At 53.7% G+C, this 22435-nt stretch overlaps 1 protein-coding gene across 1 annotated transcript in view; it reads right to left on the bottom strand.

Annotated features, from left to right (window-relative positions):
- Positions 1 to 19144, bottom strand: part of pex19 (peroxisomal biogenesis factor 19) — a 48571-nt gene extending 29427 nt beyond the window's left edge. Inside the window, exons 1-3 of the mRNA XM_072253231.1 lie at positions 19040 to 19144; positions 16773 to 16867; positions 631 to 796 (exon numbers count right to left, since the gene is read on the bottom strand). Of these exons, the coding sequence (XP_072109332.1) occupies positions 631 to 796; positions 16773 to 16867; positions 19040 to 19088 (310 nt within the window). The 5' untranslated portion in view covers positions 19089 to 19144. The remainder of the gene's footprint in view (positions 1 to 630; positions 797 to 16772; positions 16868 to 19039) is intronic.
- Positions 19145 to 22435: the final 3291 nt, after the last annotated feature.

Raw genomic sequence — 22435 nt, 5'->3', positions numbered from 1 at the left:
CAGTTTGAGTATCTCAGAAATTGCTGATGTCCTGGGATTTTTATGCATAACAACCTATAATTTACAAAGAGTAGGGTGAGAAACAAAATACACCAGGAAGCGGTAGTTCTGTGGGCAAAAAAGTCTTGTTAACAAGAGAGGTCATAGGAGATTAACCAGATTGGTTCAAGCTGAGAGAAAAGTGACAGTAACTCAAAACAACCATGGTGGTGAGCAGCAGAGCATCTCTGAATGCACAACATGTTGAACGTTGAAGTGGATGGGCTACAGCAGCAGAAGATCACATTAGGTTCCACTACAATGGCCACTTTATCACATCCCTGAGTGTACACTCTGCATGTCCCTGCTGAAAAATGAATCCTTATCAGTAAACATCCCTCCTGAGAATGCATAGCCTACCACCATTAGTGCAAGATATCTCAGCCACTGTATGCAGTCTACTAGTCTACTACTCGATTCCATACCTCTTTTCACTGACTGGCTACTCCTGTGCCCCTGTACTCCTGTGTTTGGTGAGGTGGGGGTGGTCTGGGTCAGTGCTCCCCCTTCCAGGGCCCCACATATAAAAGACTTAGTGCAAAACGACCAAGACCCCCAGCGCAGGTTGACCTTGGAGTGAACAAAACTCACCAACCCTGCCCACGATCTCAGACAGCTTATGGAACTGTTCAACGAGCTGTGGCTCCTGTCCTGCCAACTCCTTCATAGCATTGTCGAACTCTGCTGAAGCCTGAGCCGCCAGTTCCGAGTCAAAGAGCTCCTGGAAAAAGCGATCCTGTGCCGAGAACAGAGGCTCCTATGGGAAACAGGAGGAGAAAGAGGCATCACACACTCCCAGGGGTTAGTCAGAGTGAAACTCCCTCCACACTGTCCCATCACACATCCCAGGGTTAGACACAGAGTGAAACTCCCTCTACACTGTCCCATCACACACACCCAGCACACAGTTCAGACACAAAGTGAATCTCCCTCTACACTGTCCTATCACACACTCCCAGAGGTTAGACACAGAGTTAAACTCCCTCCACTCTCTCGTAACCTAAACTCCGAGGGTTCAGACACAGAGTGAAGCTCCCTATCCACTCTCCCATTATACAATCCCAGGGGTTCGATACAGAAACAAGTTCTGTCTACACTGCCCCATCACATTCCCAGGGGTGAGACAGAGGAAACTCCTTCTGCACTCTCCCACCACACACTCCCAGTAGGCAGTTCAGCCACAGAGTGAAACTCGCTCTACACTGTCCCATCACACTCTCCCAGGAGTCAGACACAGAGTAAAACTCCCTGTACACTGTCCCATAACACACTCCCAAGGGTTAGACACAAAGTGAAACTCCCTCTACACCAGTGGTCCCCAACGATATGATTTGGCAATATGAAATGATATGAGTCAGCTGCACCTTTCCTCATTCCCTGTCACCTGCACGTCCATCAGCGACCCAAGACATGCAAAGGAATGGGTCCGTGAGCCATTTGTGAATGTCCCCACTGAATCATCCATGTTAGCGCGGGAAAAAGATCAACTCCTTGAGCTTGCAAATGACGACGGGCTGAAAAGTATGTTTGACATAACATCTCTGCCGGCATTCTGGATCAAAGTCAAGGCTGAATATCCTGAGAAAGCCACGAAAGCACTGAAAACGTTGCTTCCATTTCCAACATCATACTGCTGCGAAGTGGAGTTTTCTGCAATGAATGCAACGAAAACTAAATTGCGGAATAGACTGGACATAAGGAGCCCCCTTCGAGTATCGCTGTCTCCCATCACCCCTCGATAGGACCGTCTTGTTGCAGGGAAACAAGCCCAGGGCTCCCACTGATTCAGCGATATTGCTGTCTTGCAATGATTTTATCTGTTCATACGAGGAAAATATGCACTGTGTGTTTAATATCCAAACGTTACTTAAAATGTTATGATGCTGTTGACTTACCTCTGGGCTGCGAAGAATGCAGTGGTACAGCAGTAGCCAGAACGCACCCAGCACACCTTTAAGAAAAAAGCCGAAATAAACAAGTTAATTGATTAGGTGCCGCCTGGCACGTAAACGTTGGCCCAGATCAGAGGTGATTGCCGATTGCGTCACCTCTGATCTGGGCCGACAATTACGTGCTGGGCGGCACCTAATCAATTAGCTTATTTATTTCAGCTTTTTTCTTAAAGATGTGCTGGGTGCGTTCTGGCTACTGCTGTACCACTGCATTCTTCGCAGCCCAGAGGTTTGGGACCACTGTTATAATTGACTTATCACTATATTCATGCGAGGAAAATATGCGCTGTGTGTTTAATGTTAAATTCATTAGATAAACACCTTTAGAAACGAAATTGAGTGTATTAGCCATTTATAAGTGACTTATAGTTGACTTATCACCTATATTCTGGTCGTGATTGACAACCACCAAACCCCCGCCACCCCCGGTCGGCCAGTCCGCAAGAATATTGTCAATATTAAACTGGTCCGCAGTGCAAAAAAGGTTGGGGACCCCTGCTCTACACTGTCCCATCACACACTCCCAGGGGTCAGACACAGAGTGAAACTCCCTCTACACTGTCCCATCACACACTCCCAGGGGTCAGACACAGAGTGACACTCCTTCTTCACTGCCTTATCACACACTCCCAGGGTCAGACACAGAGTGAAACTCCCTCCACACTGTCCCATCACACATTCCTAGAGGTCAGACACAGAGTGAAACTCCCTCTACACTGTCCCATCACACACTCCCAGGGTTAGACACAGAGTGAAACTCCCTCTTCACTGTCCCATCACACACTTTCAGGGTCAGACACAGAGTGAAACTCACTTTACACTGTCCCATCACACACTCCCAGGGTTAGACACAGAGTGAAACTCCCTCTACACTGTCCCATCACATACTCCCAGGGTCAGACACAAAGTGAAACTTCCTCTATACTGTCCCATCACACACTCCCAGGGTTAGACACAGAGTGAAACTCCCTCTACATTGTCCCAGCACACACTCGCAGGGTCAGACACAGCGTGGAGCTGTTCTGATTGAGCTGGGAGAAATCGAGGAAGAACTACTGCATGAAGTTAATGAGATACTTTGGAGATGGTTTGAAATGTCTCTTGGACATGTGAGTGAGTGGCTGGTTTAGTGTGGAAGGTTCGTTTGGAATTTTTCCTGCCAGTTTGGACTGGGTTTGTTGGCGGCTGCTAACTGCGTCGCACCCAGCTGTGGCCGCTGGCAACTCACCAGGAAGCCGTTTCCCTCTAAAAACTGGAGACAAACGCCGTTGTTCCCCCACTGACATCGGGACAACATCTCTCCTCCTTTATCGTTGTGATTCTCGTTCGGTGTAGGAGCTGGAGCGTCTGTTGAGATGTCTCAACCTCTCACGGCCTGGGAGTTCTTCAGGACTGACGGAGCCTTTCCTGGCGTTGGAATTTCTGGCACCAAGCCAGCAAGCTGCTGTTGAGTATAAACTTTTCCGGAAGTTACTCAACTCGCTCCAGGACTTATAACCGGCGCCGCCGTATATTTCTCAATTCGGACATAGCGCTAGCATGCCAGACCAGTCTTCAGGGAGTCGCAGGCCTTCGGGGAGTTATGCAAAGGCGGCTGCCTCTCTAGTCTCAGCAATGCCGTTTCGGACGGTGGAAGAGGAACGCGGGGTGCAATGTAATTTACGTCGTGGATTTACTCTGGAAAAGTGTCCAGAGGCCGTGGAGGACTTGGTTGGGAAAGGTGGTACTTTGGTCACCGAGAAAGAGTTTGGGAAGGCAATGTTTTATCTGGAGAATGATGAGTTAGTGCACCGGGCTCTTAGCAGAGGGATCACGGTGGAAAACATCTTTTTACAGATAGAGATGATGGCAGCTCCCACGCAACGAATTGTCCTCAGTCACGTTGAGCCTTTCATCCCCAACGAGGATCTGCTTCCCCCACTAGCCCGCTTGGGACAAGTAAGATCAAAGATAACTGCCATTACACACATATTTAAGAGACGCACCCTGCACAACGTAATCTCTTTCCGGCGTCAGGTGTTCATGCAGCTGGAAAGGGGGGACGACATTCAGGGCCAGTTTACTGTCCGGCACGAGGGGGTAGACCATCAGATGTATTGGAGCTCTGAGCGCCCAGGGTGCCATGCGTGCAGGGAGGTGGGGCACTTTCAGAGGGACTGTTCCAACACCCGAAACCCTAGGGAGTCCGCTTCGGGCACCAGTGCCCCAGCTACCTCTGCCCCTGACCCTATTCCTGCGCTTGCCCTTGCCCCTGCTCCTGTCCCTGCCTCTACCCCTGTGGTTCAGGTGGGAGATCCTGAGGCTACGTGCAGGGAGATTAAGGTGGGGGCTGGGGTGGAGCCTGTGCGGAGCAAGAAAGCAAAGAATAAATTCAAACACCCTAAGTCCGCCCCTGAGACCGCAGAGCTCACGCCTATTTCCCTTGAAGTGGACAGGGAGGCTTGGGGAAGTGCTCAGGTGGACGGGGTGATGGAAGCGGAGAGTGCTTCAGTGAATCCTGTACCTGTGTGCTCCTCTGGCTTGAAGAGGAGAAGGGGATTTTCCCCCAAGAGGGCAGGGAATGTAGATGCAGGGGAGCCCCAGGAAGAGGTAGGCGTCCGGGTGGAGGTTGCTTCTAACCCTGAATTTCCAGGTGTAGCCACCAGTCCTGTGATAGGTGGTGTGGTTGTGCATAAAGGCAGTGCTAATCCTGTTTGCACAGATGAGACAGCCCTGGAGCCCTCCACTCAGGACTCAGTAGTAAGCGCCTCCTTGCAGGCAAGTGTATCGAGTAATGCAAGCGGAGAAGAGACAAAGCTCTCTCACTCTCAGCATCAGGCTGCCTGTGGATCCCGAGGACCAGAGATGCTGGGGTCCACCTCATACCTGTCTCCTGGGGAAGGTGATGTACTCTGCATGCCGACCCCATCAACTAATGGCTTGCGGGGAGTCCCTGGGGATTATCCCTCCATTGTCGTAACTGTGGATAAGACTGATGCGACGGTGGAGTGGGCAGGTATGAGTGAGGTACCCGCTGTGCAGTGTGGGTTACAAGTGCAGCCATCTATTAGAACACACGGGGAGGAAGTTGGGGGATCTATTTGTAGTGAGGGGTTGGAGGGAGACTCCTTTGATAGCAAGACAATGGATATCCTCACCCCTCCTGAGAAATCCTCGTTGATACCTGTGGAGGAAATCAAAGAGTTCATTCTCACCTCTGAAGGTGTAAAGCATTAGCCGAAACTAGCCTCGCTTCACTGGTCTAGCATGCTGAGGCTGAATGTCCCTGCGAGACATTCTCAGACGGAAGGGGAAAGGGAAGAGGAATGACAGGCGACAGAGGAAATCCTTCCTGGATGTCCTTCCTTAGGTGGACATTGGAGTGGGAAGCAACCTTGCTCCTTCGAGAGATGGTGGGTTACAGGATGGTGTTGGCATCACTCGGCCCGGAAAGCAAAAAGTGTTCTTGCTTTTTTGGGAAGTGTGGTTGAAACTGTGTTGTGCGTCTCTGCTCTCACTGGGAAGGGTACAGCTGCTGAAGCCTAGTGTGCTTCCGAGATGAAACTTACCATAGCTAGTCTAAATGTAAACGGCAGCAGGGGTCCTCTCCACGGATATAACAACCTCTCAGTCCTCAGGGATGGGAGATATGCGATGAGTTTCCTGCAGGAAACCCATACCATCCCAGGGGACGAGTCCGCTTGGCTCCTGGAGTGGCAGGGCGGGGTGTACGTGAGCCACCTCAGCTCCAACTCTAGCAGAGTGGCGATCCTGTTGGCCCCAACCTTCCAGCCAGAAATCGTAAGAGTCCAAGACGTTGTGCCCGGCTGTCTGCTCCACCTGGCTGTGCACCTGGATGGTGTACCATTGCACTTTATCACCGTGTATGCGGGGTGATGCAGACGCGCCTATTCTGTCCACTGTCCACTCTGCTGAGTTCCATTGATCCGGGGGACTGCATCATCCTCGGGGGAGATTTCAACTGTACCCTCGAGGTGGAGGACCGCTCGGGCCTCCAGCGTGACCCAGCATCAGCAAAAAAGTTAAAGGAGCTAGTTGGCTGTTTCACCCCACCTCGAGCGCCTTCTCGAGAAGATCTAGAGGGGGTGGTTCCGGGATAGACCGGGCTTACATCCCCCGCGGGTCAGCGTCCTCCGTGCAGCCGGCGTTGTGTTCAGTTCATCACCTTGTGTGGATAGAATTTACTCCTCTGCACTCTAGGGTGGGATCCGGGTAGTGGGATTTTAACAACCGGCTGCTGGAGGACAGCCGATTCCGGGATTCGTTCTGAGCGTTCCGGGTGGGTGGGTGGGTGGGTGGGTGTGTGTGTGTGTGTGTGTGTGTGTGTGTGTGTGTGTGTGTGTGTGTGTGTGTGTGTGTGTGTGTGTGTGTGTGTGTGTGTGTGTGTGAGAGAGAGAGAGAGAGAGAGAGAGAGAGAGAGAGAGAGAGAGAGAGAGAGAGAGAGAGAGAGAGAGAGAGAGAGAGAGAGAGAGAGAGTGTGAGTGTGAGTGAGTGAGTGAGTGAGTGTGAGAGTTCCGCTCCCTACGGCTGTGGTGGGATGTCTGATTTTTATGTCGGGAGTACACTAGGGGGTCAACAAAGAGGCGGGGCTCTGAATTGAGCAGCTTGAGAGGGCGTTGCTTGACCTAGAGTCCCAATTTGGCCCAACGTCAATGGCAGGAATACCAGGAGAAGGAGGACGCACTGAAGAACCTGCAGCTCCAGCAGTCCTGAGGTCCGTGCGTGATGTCATGGATCCAAATGCTGCAAGATTTGGACTCTGGTTCACCCTTCTTCTACTCTTCGGAGAAGTGGCGGGGAGTTCAAAAGCAGCTAGTGGAGTTACTGGCTGCTGATGGCTCCTCCGTCACGGACCCTGACGAAATCAACAAAGAAGTCCACTCATTCTATCGGTCCTTATTCTCACCAGATCCGTCAAATGCAGAGGCATGCAATGAGGTCTAGAAAGATTTGCCTAACGTTAGCCCAGAGGACGCAGTGTGTCTGGACGCACCCCTGACTCAGCAGGAGCAGTCCATTGCCCTTCGGCAACTCCGGAGGGGTAAATCACCTGGCTTAGATGGACTGAGTGTAGACTTTTATCAGGCTTTCTGGGATAGCCTTGGGGAGAGCCTAGCCACTGGGGAAATGCCCTTCTCACGGCAGAGAGCTGTTGTGGTCCTACTGCCCAAGAAGGGAGATCTCTGCCTGCTAAAGAACTGGCACCCGGTCTCCCTCTTGTGCGCAGACTACAAGATCTTCGCCTGGGCAATGGCCAACGTCTTGGTTCAGTAATGAGACAGGTGATCCGTCCTGACCAATCTTACACAGTCCCGGGCCGCTCCATCCAGGACAATGTCCACTTAGTATGGGATCTGATCCACCTGCTCCAGGAGACTGGGTCCCCAGCAGCGTTTCTTTCTCTTGACCAGGAGAAGGTGTTTGACCAGGTAGACCACAGTTTCCTGCTGGGCACTCTGCAGGCTTTTGGGCTCAGACCACACTTTGTGGCCCAAGTTCGGCTCCTATACTCTGCCGCAGAGTGCCTTGTTAAGATCAATGGATCACTGACCGCGCCCATTCCCTTCAGAAGAGGAGTATGTCAGGGGTGCCCCATGTCCAGTCAGTTGTATGCGATCTGTGTCGAGCCATTCCTGAGCTGCCTTCGGCAAAGGCTGACAGGTCTGGTTCTGCATGAACCGGACATGGAGGTTGTCCTCTCGGCCTACGGCGACGACGTACTCCTCATGGTGACAGATCCCAGTGACCTGCAGAGGATGTGCGAGTGCCAAGAAGTTTTCTCAGCGGCATCCTCCGCGAGGATCAACTGGGTGAAATGTTCTGGACTCTTAGTAGGTCAGTGGCAGGTGGACTCCCTGCCGGAAGAGATGAGAGCTTTTGAGTGGAGCACCAGACGTCTTCTCTATCTGGGAGTCTACCTGAGTCCTTCTGGGGAGACCTGGCTGGCGAACTGGCAGGACCTGGAGACGAAAGTCATGGCCCAGCTGGAGTGCTGGTCAGGCCTTCTCAGTGTCATAAACCAGCTGATGGCCTCCATGTCGTGGTACCGGATGGTCACCTTGACCCTCCTGCCCCTTTGTTGCGAGAATGCAGAGGAAGTTAGTGGACTTCTTCTGGGGTAACAGGAAACACTGTGTCTCTGCAGCGGTCTTGAGTTTCCCAGTGGGAGAGTGCAGACAGTCACTGGTGTGTGTACGTATGCGACTGGCGGCTCTCTGCCTCAGGACTCTACAGAGATTCATGTACGCCGAGCACCCTCCCGGATGGCACGTGTTGGCAACATTCTTCCTCCAGAGGGGCTGCTGTCTTCACAAAGAGATGCAGCTACCACCGGTGCGTGTCAGCCGCGCTGCTTTGTGGAGCCTGTCCGGCTTCTACCAGGACCTACTGAGAGTCTGGAAGCCTCCGGCAGAGGGCGGGGTCCTGGCCAACCCTTGCCCTGCCTCAACGGATGTCAGTGCGGCTCAGGTGTGTGGAACCAGTCAGGCTGAGCTGGTTGTCGGGCCCAGGCCCCTCAATCTTATCCAAGAGCCGAGCCCACACAACCTGAGCCGTCTCTCCTCAACACCCACAATCCCATTCAGGGATGCAAGTAGGAGGTACCTCCATGGGCTGCTGCTCCACACCCTCCACTTCCTTTCCCTTGTCCACCGTCCCAACACGCCATGGCGGTCCGTCCTTCCACCTGGAGGTGAGGGGGGTCCCCAATGGAAGTCCCTTTACGAGGGGTTCTTCCCATGCACCTTGGGGATCTGGGGTGGAGGCTGCTGCATAGAGTGGTGCCTTGTAATAAATTCATTAGTCTGTACACAGATCTCCCAGCCGCATGTCACTTCTGCGGGCTGGAGACCATGTACCACATGTACATCGACTGTGTGAGGCTGCAGCCCCTTTTCACGTATTTGCATGGGCTGCTTCTCGCCTGCTGGTTGCATTTTAGCCCCACCCTATTTATATATGGTCATCCAGTAAGGAGGAGGGCACAGAGGGATGAGGATGTTCTTGTTAACTTGCTCCTGGGGCTGGCAAAAACAGCCATCCATGGGTCTTAGAAACAGCTGGCAGGAGGGTCTCCCCAGGTAGACTGCCTGGCAATGTTTAGGGGGTATGTTCGTGCCCGGGTAAATATTGAAAAGGAACATGCACAGTCCACGGCCACCTCAGAGGCGTTCCGGGATTGTTGGATTCCAAAGGGTGTAATTGCCATCATTGATAGAGATGGTAACATTTTGGTTTAACGTGTATTGTCTATTTATAGAGGAGTAATTGCGTTAGTCACTGTTTTGTATATACTGTATAGCACCGAATTTGTAATAAAGGAAATTTTGTAATATTAAAAAAAGGGTTAGACACAGAGTGAAACTCCCTCCACACTGTCCCACCACACACTCCCAGGGTCAGACACAGAGTGAAACTCCCTCCACACTGTCTCATCACACACTCCCAGGGTCAGACACAGAGTGACACTCCCTCCACACTGTCCCATCACACACTCCCAGGGGTCAGGTACAGAGTGAAACTCCCTCTACTCTCCTATCACACACTCCCAGGGTCAGACACAGAGTGAAACTCCCTCTACACTGTCCCATCACACACTCCCAGGGACAGACACAGAGTGAAACTCCCTCTACACCGTCCCATCACACACTCCCGGGGTTAGACACAGAGTGAAACTCCCTCCACACTGTCCCACCACACACTCCCAGGGTCAGACACAGAGTGAAACTCCCTCCACACTGTCCCATCACACACTCCCAGGGTCAGACACAGAGTGAAACTCCCTCCACACTGTCCCATCACACACTCCCAGGGGTCAGGTACAGAGTGAAACTCCCTCTACTCTCCTATCACACACTCCCAGGGTCAGACACAGAGTGAAACTCCCTCTACACTGTCCCATCACACACTCCCAGGGTTAGACATAGAGTGAAACTCCCTCTACACCGTCCCATCACACACTCCCGGGGTTAGACACAGAGTGAAACTCCCTCTACACTGTCCCATCACAGACTCCCAGGGGTCAGACACAGAGTGGAGCTGTGCTGACTGAGCTGGGAGAAATCGAGGGAAAACTACTGGATAAAGTTCGTGGAATACTTTGGAGGTGGTTCTAAAAGTCTTTTGGACGACTGAGTGAGTGACGGCGCTGGTGTGGAGTTTTACTGCCAGTTTGGATTGGGTTTGTTGGTGGCTGCTAACTGCGTAGCTCCCAGCTGCGGCCGCTGGCAACTCGCCAGGAAGCCGGTTCGCTCCGAAACCGGAGACGAACGCCGTCGTTCCCCCACTAACATCGAGGCAACGTTCTTCCTCATTTATCTTCCTGATTTTCGTCCGGTGTAGGAGCCGGAGCATCTGAAAGGACGTTTCGACCTCTCCCGGCTTGGGTTTCTGCGGGTCTGACGGAGCCTTTCCTGGCGCTGGAATTTCTGGCACCGAGCCAGCAAGGTACTGTCGACTGCAAACTTTCCCGGCCAGTTATTCGACTCACTCCAGGACTTCTAACCGGCACCGCTGTAAAATTTGCGGACTGGAAATAGCGCCAGCATGCCGGACCGGTCTCCAGGGAGTTGCGGGCCTGCGGGGAGTTACGCAAGGGCGGCTGCCTCCCGGGCCTCGGACAACGCCCTGTTTCGGTCGGTGAAGGTGGAACGTGGGGTGCAATGTATTTTGTGCCCTGGAATGACACTAGAAAAGTGTGCGGAGGTCATGGAGGACCTGGCGGGGAAAGGTGGTATTTTGGCCACCGAAAAGGAGTTTGGAAAGGCAATGAAAAGTTAGTGCACAGGGCTCTAAGCAGGGGAGTCACAGTAGAAAACATCTTTTTACCGATGGAGCTGGTGACGGCCCCCACACAACGTATCGTGCTTGGTCATGTTAAGCCTTTCATTCCCAAAGAGGACCTGCTTCCCCCACTGGCCCGTTTAGGGCAAATAAGGTCGGAAATAACTGCCATCCAACACAAATTTAAGAGACGCACCCTCCGCACCGTAATCTCTTTCCAGCGTCAGGTATTCATGCAGCTGGAAAGGGAGGACGACGTTGAGGGCCAGTTTACTGTCCGGCACGAGGGGATAGATTATCAGGTGTATTGGAGCTCCGAGCGCCCACGGTGCCATGTGTGCAGGGAGGTGGGGCAATTTCGGAGGGACTGTCCTACCACCCAGAACCCGAGGGAGCCCACTTCGGGCACCAGTGCCCCAGCTACCTCTGCCCCTGATCCTACTGCGCGTCCACCTGCGCCTGCAACTGACCCTGCCCCCAGCCCCTGATCCTGACCCGGCCCCTCATCCTGCACCTACCTCTGTCCCTACTCCTATGGTTGGGTCAGCCCCTGCTCCTCCCCCTGTGGTTCAGGTGAGGGACGGAGTGGAGCCTGTGCGGGGCAAGAAGGCAAAGAAGAAATCCAAACACCCTCAGAAGCCGGCCTCTGAGGCCGTAGAGCTCACGCCCATTTCGCCTGAAGTGGAGCGTGGGGCTCGGGGAGGTGCGCAAGCAGACGGGGTGATGGAAACAGAGAGCACCGTCCCATCGGTGAATCCTGCACCTGTGTGCTCCTCAGGCGTGCAGAGGAGAAGGGAATGTTCCCGCAAGAGGGCAGGGGATGTAGATGCGGGGGAGTCCCAGGAAGGGGTGGGAATCCGGGCGGATGTTAGTTCCAAACCTGAGTCCCCAGATGTAGCCACCAGTCCTGGGGCAGCTGGTGTGGTTGTGCAGAAAGCTTGTGATAGCCCTGTTTGCACAAATGAGACAGCCCTGGAGGCCTCCACCCAGGACTTACTAGTCAGTGCCTCCCTGGAGGCCAGTGTACCGAATAGTGTAAGAGGAGACGAGACAAAGTACTCTCATACTCAGCACCAGGCTGCTTGTGAATCCCTTGGACCAAAGGTGCCGGGTTCCCCTTCATTCCTGCCCCCTGGGGAGGATGATATTCTATGCACGTCGACCCCAGCAATTAATGGCTTGCAGCGAGTCCCTGGGGATTGTCCCTCCACTGTCGTAACTGTGGATGAGACTGATGCGACGGTGGAGCGGGCGGGTAAGAGTGAGGTGCCCGCTGCGCGGTATGGGTCACAAGTGCGGCCATCTATTGGAACATGCAGGGAAGACGATGGGGAATCTATCTGCAGTGACGGGTTGGAGGGGGACTCCTTCGATAGTGAGACAATGGACATCCTCACCCCTCCTGAGAAATCCCCATTGATACCTGTAGAGGAAATTAAGCATTTCATTCTCACCTCTGAGGGTGCCAAGCACCGGCCTCAACTTAGCCTCGCTTCGCTGGCCCAGCATGCCGAGGCTGGTGAAGTCCCTGAGAGTCATCCTCAGACGGAAGGGAAAGGGGAAGAGGAAGAGGAATGCGGTGTCGGGGAACGACAGACGGCGACTAAAATCTTTCCTGGATGACCTAGTAAGGGACATCAGAGGGAGAAGCAGCCTTGCTCCTTCGGGGGATGGTGGGTCACAGGGTGGCGTTGGTACCACTCGAGCCCGGAAAGCAAAAGGTATCCTTGCTTTCTTTCGGGACAGTGTGGTAGAGGGCGCCTCCACTCTCACCGGAATGGGCACAGCTGCTGAGGCCTAGTGTATTGCCGACATGAAGCTTACCATAGCTAGTCTCAATGTAAACGGCAGCAGGGGTCCTCTTCGCAGGCATAACAATCTCTCAGTCCTCAGGGATGGGCGGTATACGGTGAGTTTCCTGCAGGAAACCCATACCATCCCTGGGGACGAGTCTGCTTGGCTCCTGGAGTGGCGGGGCGGGGTCTACATGAGCCACCTCAGCTCCATTTCTAGCAGGGTGGCGATCCTGTTGGCCCCAACCTTCCAGTCAGTAATTGAAAGGTCCAAGACGTTGTGCCCGGCCGTCTGCTCCACCTGGTTGTGCGCCTGGATGGTGTACCATTGCATTTTATCAATGTGTACGCTCCGAGGCGTGGTGTGATGCAGACGCGCCTATTCTGTCAGCTGTCCACTCTGCTGAGCTCCATTGATCCTGGGGACTGCGTCATCCTCAGGGGAGACTTCAATTGTACCCTCGAGGCGGAGGACTGCTCGGGCCTCCAACGCGACCCAGCATCGGCAAAGAAGTTAAAGGAGCTAGTCGGCTCCTTTGACTTGGTGGACAGCTGGCGGAATCTTCACCCCGACTAGCGCCTTCTCGAGAAGATCTAGAGAGGAGGTTCCAGGATAGACTGCATGTACATCTCTTGGGCCTATATCTCCCACGTGTCGGCGTCCTCCATGCGGCCAGTGTCGTGCTCGGATCATCACCTTGTGTGGATGGAATTTATTCTACTACACCCTCGGGTGGGATCCGGGTATTGGCATTTTAACAACCGGCTGCTGGAGGACAGCCGATTCCGGGATTCGTTCCGAGCTTTCTGGGTCTCCTGGAAGGAGAGGCGGAGAGAGTTCTGCTCCCTACGGCTATGGTGGGATGTGGGCAAAGCCCACATGCGGTTTTTATGTCGGGAGTACACTAGGGGGTCGACAAAGAGGCGGAGCTCTGAGGTTGAGCGGCTTGAGAGAGCATTGCTTGACCTGGAGTCCCGCCTTGGTCCGACCGCTGGAGACCAGCAGCTGTGGCAGGAATACCAGGAGAAGAAGGACGCACTAAGGAACCTACAGCTCCAGCAGTCCCGAGGTGCGTACGTGAGGTCACGGATCCAAATGCTGCAGGATTTGGACCGTGGCTCACCCTTCTTCTACTCGTTGGAAAGGTGGCGGGGAGTTCAAAAGCAGCTAGTGGAGTTGTTGGCTGCCGATGGCTCCTCCATCACGGACCCTGAAGAAATTAACAACGAAGTCCGTTCATTCTATCGGTCCTTATTCTCGCCTGATCCATCAAATGCGGAGGCGTATAATGAGGTCTGGAAGGATTTGCCTAAGGTCAGCCCAGAGGACGCAGTGCGCCTGGACGCCCCCCTGACTCGGGAGGAGCTGTCCACTGCCCTTCGGCAACTCTGGAGGGGTAAGTCCCCTGGCTTGGATGGACTGAGTGTCGAGTTTTATCAGGCCTTTTGGGATGTCCTGGGGGATGATTACAGGTTTGTCCTAGGGGAGAGCCTAGCCACCGGAGAAATGCCCCTCTCACGGCAGAGAGCTGTTGTGGTCCTACTGCCCAAGAAGAGAGATCTCTGCCTGCTAAAGAACTGGCGGCTGGTCTCCCTCTTGTGCGCGGACTACAAGATCTTCGCCTGGGCAATGGCCAACCGTATGGGTTCGGTAATTGGACAGGTGGACCATCCTGACCAATCTTACACAGTCCCGGGCCGCTCCATCCAGGACAACGTCCACCTAGTACGGGACCTGATCCACCTGCTCCAGGAGACTGGGTCCCCGGCAGCGTTTCTTTCCCTTGACCAGGAGAAGGCGTTTGACCGGGTGAACCACAGTTTCCTGGTGGGCACCCTGCAGGCTTTTGGGCTCGGACCACACTTTGTGGCCCGAGTTCGGCTCCTGTACTCTGCCGCAGAGTGCCTAGTTAAGATTAACGGATCACTGACAGCACCTATTCCCTTCCGAAGAGGAGTGCGTCAAGGGTGCCCCATGTCTGGTCAACTGTATGCGATCTGTGTCAAGCCATTCCTCAGCCTTCTTCGGCGAAGGCTGACAGGTCTGGTTCTGCGCGAACCGAACATGGAGGTCGTCCTCTCGGCCTACGCCGATGACGTACTCCTCATGATGACAGACCCCTGTGACCTGCGGAGGATGCGCGAGTGCCAAGATGTTTTCTCGGCGGCATCCTCCGCGAGGATCAACTGGGCGAAATGTTCCGGACTATTAGTAAGCCAGTGGCAGGTGGACTCCCTGCCGGAGGAGATGAGAGCTTTTGAGTGGAGCACCAGACACCTTCTCTATCTGGGAGTCTACCTGAGTCCTTCTGGGGAGACCTGGCTGGCGAACTGGCAGGACCTGGAGACAAAGGTCATGGCCCGGCTGGGGTGCTGGTCAGGCCTTCTCAGGGTGCTTTCCTATGGAGGCAGGGTGGTGGTCATAAACCAGCTGCTGGCCTCCATGTTGTGGTACCGGATGGTCACCTTGGCCCCCCCTGCCCCTTTTGTCGTGAGAATGCAGAGGAAGCTAGTGGACTTCTTCTGGGGTAACAGGAAACACTGGGTCTCTGCAGTGGTTCTGAGTCTCCCAGTAGGAGAGGGCGGACAGTCGCTGGTGTGTGTACGCACACGACTGGCGGCTCTCCGCCTCAGGACTCTGCAGAGATTCCTGTACGCCGAGCACCCTCCCGGATGGCAGGTATTGGCGACTTTCTTCCTCCGGAGGGGCTGCTGTCTTCACGAAGATATGCAGCTACAACCGGCAGGCGTCAGCCGTGCTGCTTTGCAGAGTCTGTCCGTCTTCTAACAGGACCTACTGAGAGTCTGGAACATGGTTGCCTCAGGCCGGGAATCCCCTCCTCTGGCAGAGGGTGGGGTCCTGGCCGACCCTTGCCCTGTCTCAACAGATGTCGGTACGGCTCAGGTGTGTGGAACGACTCAGACTGAGCTGCTCATCCGGCCCAGGCCCCGCAGCCTTACCCGGGAGCTGAGTCCACACAACCTGAGCCGTCTCTCCTCAACACCCACAATCCCATTCAGGGATGCAAGCAAGAGGTACCTTTATGGGCTGCTGCTCCACACCCTCCACTTCCTTGCCCTTATCCACCGTCCCGACACGCCATGGCGGTCGGTCTTTCCAACTGGAGGTGAGGGGGGTCCCCAATGGAAGTCCTTTTATGAGGGGGTTCTTCCCATGCACCTTGGGGATCTGGGGTGGAGGGTGCTGCATAGAGTGGTGCCCTGTAATAAGTTCTTCAGTTTGTACATGGATCTCCCAGCCGCGTGTCACTTCTGCGGGCTGGAGACCGTGTACCACATGTACATGGAGTGCGCGAGACTGCAGCTCCTTTTTGCGTATTTGCGTGGGCTGCGTCTTGCCTCCTGGTTGCATTTTAGCCCCACCCTATTTATAAGGAGGGGGGCACAGAGGGATGAGGATGTCCTTGTCAACTTGGTCCTGGGGCTGGCCAAAACTGCCATCCGTGGCCCTTGGAAAAGGGTGGCAGGAGGTTCTCCCCGGGCGGACTGCCTGGCAACGTTTAGGGGGTATGTTTGTGCTCGGGTGAACATTGAAAAGGAACACGCGCGGTCCACGGCGACCGTAGAGGTGTTCCGGGACCGTTGGGCTCCACTGGATGTAAATGCCATCATTGATGAAGATGGTAATATATTGGTTTAACACGTATTGTCTGTTTGTAGTTAAGTAATGTGTTAGTCACTGTTTCTGTACATATTGTATAGCACCAACATTTGTAATAAAGAATTTTGTTTAAAAAAAAAGGGGTCAGGCACAGAGTGAAACTCCCTCTACACTGTCCCATCACACACTCCCAGGGGTGAGACACAGAGTGAAACTCTCTCTACACTGTCCCATCACACACTCCCAGGTTCAGACACAGAGTAAAACTCCCTCTACACTGTCTCATCACACACTCCCAGGGTTAGACAGAGTGAAACTCCCTCCACACTGTCCCATCACACACTCCCAGGGGTTAGACACTGAGTGAAACTCCCTCTACACTGTCCCATCACACACTCACTACCGGGGGTTTGACACAGAGTGAAACTCCCTCTACACTGTCCCATCACACACTCCCAGGGTTAGACACAGAGTGCAACAACGTCCCACCATCCTTGGAATGGATTAAACACAGAAAGACGCTCTCCTCATTCCCTGCTGTTGTTTGGTGGCAGTCTCCCACCTGAATACGAATCTGAAACTTACAGTTGCGGCGCCTGATGGGGGTTTCTGAGCTGCTGCTGGGTTGGGGTGAGCAGGCTGCGAGGCTGGACTGGTATTGTCAAAATCACTGAGAGCGCCTTGAAAAAGTGAGAGCACCTCAGTCAGGATGATGTCAAAGACAGTGTCCCCACTACTTCTACCAAACCCACTCCCTCCCTACCCCAACCTACTCCCTCCCTTACTCCACAACCTTCGCCCTTACTTCCCCTCCCCCACCTTACTCCCTCCTCTCCTTCATCCAACTCCCTCCCTCCACATCTCAGCATTTCTCCATCTCCCCATCACCCTTTCCCCATCTCACCCTCCCCATCACCCTTTCCCCATCGCCCCCTCCCCATCACCCTTTCCCCATTGCCCCCTCCCCAATCATCCTTTCCCGATCTCCCCCACCCATCACCCTTTCCCCATCGCCCCCTCCCCAATCACCCTTTCCCCATCTCCCCTCCCCAATCACCCTTTCCCCATCTCTCCCTCCCCATCACCCCCTCCCCAATCACCCTTTCCCCATCTCCCCTCCCCAATCACCCTTTCCCCATCTCACCCTCTCCATCACCCCTTCCCCATCACCCTTTCCCCATCTCACCCTCCCCAATCACGCCTTCCCCATCTCACCCTCCCCAATCACCCTTTTCCCATCGCACCCTCCCCATCTCCCTCTCCCCAATCACCCTTTCCCCATCTCCCCCTCCCATCACCCTTTCCCCATCTCACCCTCCCCAATCACCCCTTCCCCATCTCCCCCTCCCCAATCACCCTTTCCCATCTCCCTCTCCCCAATCACCCTTTCCCCATCTCACCCTTCCCAATCACCCTTTCCCCATCTGCCCCTCCCCATCACCATTTCCCCATCTCACCCTCCAATCACCCTTTCCCCATCTCCCCCTCCCCAATCACCCTTTGCCCATCTCACCCTCTGCAATCACCTTTTCCCCATCTCACCCTCCCCATCCCCATCACCCTTTCCCCATCTCCCCTCCCCATCACCCTTTCCCCATCTCCCCTCCCCATCACCCTTTCCCCATCTCCCCTCCCCAATCACCCTTTCCCCATCTCCCCCTCCCCAATCACCCTTTCCCCAGCTCCCCATCACCCTTTCCCCATCTCCCCATCACCTTTTGCCCATCTCCCCTTCCCCATCTCACCCTCCCCAATCACCCTTTGCCCATCTCCCCTCCCCAATCATCCTTGCCCATCTCCCCCTCCCCAATCACCCTTTCCCCATCTCACTCTCCCCATCACCCTTTCCCCATCTCCCCCTCCCCATCACCTTTTCCCCATCTCACCCTCCCCATCACCCTTTCCCCATCTCACTCTCCTCATCACTCTTTCCCCATCTCACCCTCCCCAATCACCCTTTGCCCATCTCCCCTCCCCAATCATCCTTGCCCATCTCCCCCTCCCCAATCACCCTTTCCCCATCTCCCCCATCTTCCTTTCCCCATCTCACTCTCCCCATCACCCTTTCCCCATCTCCCCATCACCCTTTCCCCATCTCCCCCTCCCCATCACCTTTTCCCCATCTCACCCTCCCCATCACCTTTTCCCCATCTCACCCTCCCCATCACCCTTTCCCCATCTCCCCCTCCCCATCACCCTTTCCCCATCTCCCCATCACCCTTTCCCCATCTCACCCTCCCCATCACCCTTTCCCCATCTCACTCTCCTCATCACTCTTTCCCCATCTCACCCTCCCCAATCACCCTTTGCCCATCTCCCCTCCCCAATCATCCTTGCCCATCTCCCCCTCCCCAATCACCCTTTCCCCATCTCCCCCATCTTCCTTTCCCCATCTCACTCTCCCCATCACCCTTTCCCCATCTCCCCATCACCCTTTCCCCATCTCCCCCTCCCCATCACCTTTTCCCCATCTCACCCTCCCCATCACCTTTTCCCCATCTCACCCTCCCCATCACCCTTTCCCCATCTCCCCATCACCCTTTCCCCATCTCACCCTCCCCAGTCACCCCTTCCACATCACTCCCCCATACTGCTTACCCCCGCTCGCATGCACTCTCCATTGCTCTCCTCCCGTCACTCTCTGATGATACCCTCTTGACTCTTTAAAGGACCCCTACCCCCAATGGTGATCTCTGACCTGTCACCTCCTGTACCGACTCAGTCATACCTTCTGACCCTTTCTACCACAGCATTATTCCTTACTCGGACACTAATATTTCCTTGCCCGTCTGACCCTCACACCCTGTCTCCGTCCCGGTCCCGGTCCCTGACCCTGACCGTCCGGCTCTTACTCTCCAGAATCTCCTGCAGCTCCGCGTCCTCCTCTCCCCCCTCCGCCATCTTGCTCTCTGCGCCTTACGACATGACGTCACCTCACAAGGCAAGCTGGCACCGTATCCTTAGTGACGTCATTACGCTCATCGTCCGGCCGGTATCCGCGCCGTTCGTGGCAGGATGATTTGCCACGCAGGTGACGTCAGCAGCATCAGGGGCCGGCGCCTGCGCATTATTCCTGCGTGAGAGAAGCGTTGCTCAGGGGTGTGAGTGAGGCCGTTCGGGCCATCAAGCTCTGCCCCACAAAATATAGAGCAGAATTAGTCCATGGAGTCTGCTCCACTTTTACATCATGGCTGATTTATTATCCCTCTCAGCCTCATTCTCCTAACATCCTGATAACCATAAGACACAGGAGTTGAATTAGGCCATTCGGTGTGTCGAGTCTGTTCCACCATTTCATCATGGCTGATCCAGTTTCCTCTCAGGTCCAACCTCCTGCCTTCGTGTCATGTCCACGCAAGAATTGATTAACCTCTGCCTTAAATATACATAAACACTTGGCCTACACAGCTGCCTCCACAGATTCACCACTCTCTAGCTAAAGAAATTCTACCTCATCTCCGTTCTAAAAGGACACTCCTCTATTATCAGGCTGTGTCCTCTGGTTTTAGACTCTCCCATCATGGGAAACATCCTCTCCACATCCACTCTATTGAGGCAACACTCACAACATGCCGGAGGAACTCAGCAGGTCGGGCGGCATCAGTGGAAACAATCAGACAACGTTTCGGGGTGGAACCCTTCGTCAGGACTGTAGAGGGAAGGGGCAGAGGCCCTATAAAGAAGGTGGGGGGAGGGTGGGAAGGAGAAGGCTGGTAGGTTCCAGGTGAAAAACCAGTAAGGGGAAAGATAAAGGGGTGGGGGAAGGGAAGCAGAGAGGTGACAGGCAGGAAAGGTGAAGGAGGAATAGGGGAAAACACAATGGGTAGTGGAAGGAGGTGGAACCATGAGGGAAGTGATAGGCAGCTGGAGGAGGGGGCAGAGGAAAGGAGGGGGAGGGATTTACTGGAAGTTGGAGAATTCTATGTTCATACCAAGGGGCCACCAGCCTCCAGATCCAGCACATTATCCTCTGCAACTTCCGCCACCTTCAACAGGACCCCACCAGTAAGCACATCTTTCCCTCTCCACCCTTCTCCACTTTCCGCAGGGATCGGTCTCACCCCACGGATCTCCCACCCGGCACTTATCACTGTAAGCATAAGTGCTACACCTGTCCCTACACCTCCTCTCTTGCCACCATTCAGGGCCCCAAACAGTACTTCCAAGTGAGGCAACACTTCACTTGTAAGTCTGTTCGGGTCATCTATTGCATCCGGTGCTCCCGGTGCGGCCTCCTCTACATCGGTGAAACCCGACGCAGATTGGGGGACCGCTTCGTCGAGCACCTCAACTCCGTCCACCAAAACAGACAGGATCTCCCAGTAGCCACCCACTTCAACTCTGTTTCCCACTCCCATTCAGATATGTCCATACATGGCCTCCTCTACTGCCACGATGAGGCTAAACTCAGGTTGGAGGAGCAACACCTCCTACCTGTCTAGGTAGTCTCCAGCCCATTGGTATGAACATAGAATTCTCCAACTTCCGGTAATTCCCTCCCCCTCCCTTCCCCTATCCCTATGTCACTCTGCCCCCTCCCCAGCTGCCTATCGCCTCCCTCATGGCTCCACCTCCTTCCACTACCCATTGTGTTTTCCCCCTATTCTTTCTTCACCTTTCCTGCCTGTCACCTCTCTGCTTCCCTTCCCCCACCCCTTTATCTTTCCCCTTACTGGTTTTTCACCTGGAACCTACCAGCCTTCTCCTTCCCACCCTCCCCCCACCTTCTTTATAGGGCCTCTGCCCCTTCCCTCTACAGTCCTGATGAAGGGTTCCAGCCCGAAATGTCAACTCATTGTTTCCACGGATGCTGCCCGACCCGCCGAGTTCCTCCAGCGTGTTGTGAGTGTTGCTTTGACCTAGCATCTGCAGAGTATTTTGTGTTCACCCTGTTGAGGCCTTTCCCCATTCAATGAGGTCACCCCTCAGTCTTCTGAACTCTAGTGAATACAGACCCAGAGCCATCAAACACTCTTCATATGACAAGACATTCAGTCCTGGAATGATTTTTGTGAATCTCCTTTGAACATTCTCCAGTTTCAGCACATCTTTTCGTAGGTAAGGGGCCCAAAACTGCTCACAATGCTCCAAGTGAGGCCTCAACATTACATCCTTGTTTTTATATTCTAGTCCTCTTGAAATTAATGCTAATGTTACATTTACCTTCCTCACCACAGACTCAACCTGCAAATTAACCTTCAGGGGATCCTGCACAAGGTCTCTGAAGTCCTTTCGCACCTCTAAATGTATCTTCTCTCCATTTAGAAAATACTCAACTCTCTCATTTCTTCTACTAAAGTGCATGACCATAGACTTCCCGACACTGTATTCCATCTCCCATTTCTCTGCCCATTCACCTAACCTCTCCTAGTCCTTCCCTAGCCTGTCTACTTCCTCAAAATTACCTGCCTCGCTACCTATCTTCATACTGTCTGCAAACTTTGCAACAAAGCCATCAATTCCATCATCCAAATCATTGACATATAACATAAAAAGAACCGGTCCCAATACAGACCCTTGTGGAACACCTCTAGTCACCAGCAGACAACCAGAAAAGGTTACCTTTATTCCCACTCTTTGCCTCCTGCCAATTAGCCACAGCTTTATCCATGCTAGAATCTCTCCTGTAATACATTGAGCTCATAGCTTGTTAAGCAGCCTCATGTGTGACGCCTTGTCAAAGGCCTTCTGAAAATCCAAGCAACGGCATCAATTGATTCTCCTTTATCTATCGTGCTTGTTATTTCTTCAATGAATTCCAACAGATTTGTCAGCCAAGGTTTTCCCCCGAGGAAACCATGCTGACTACAGCCTATTTTACCACGTGCCTCCAAATACCCCAAAACCACATCCTTAACGATTGACTCCATCATCTTTCCAACCACTAAGATCCGACTAACTGGCCGATAGTTTCCTTCCTTGAAAGATCATTACTAATGCCTCCATGATCTCTTCATCCACCTCTTTCAGAACTCTGGGAGGCACACCATCTGGTCCAGGTGACTTATCGACCTTCAGACCTTTCAGTTTCCCAAGAACCTTCTCTCCAGTTACAGTAACTTCACACACTTCATGACCCCTGACACCTGGAACTTCCATTGTACTGCTAGTGTCTTCCACAGTGAAGGCTAATGCAAAATACATATTCAGTTCATCTGCCATTTCCTTCTCCCCAGCATCATTTTCCAGTGGTCTGATGTCAACTCTCACCACTATATGTATCTGAAGAAACTTTTGGTATCCTCTTT

The sequence above is a fragment of the Mobula birostris genome, chromosome 3 (genome assembly GCF_030028105.1).
Source record: "Mobula birostris isolate sMobBir1 chromosome 3, sMobBir1.hap1, whole genome shotgun sequence".
NCBI lineage: Eukaryota > Metazoa > Chordata > Chondrichthyes > Myliobatiformes > Myliobatidae > Mobula > Mobula birostris.
Note: the sequence above shows the minus strand (reverse complement) of the source record. Positions and strands in the feature narration are given on the sequence as shown.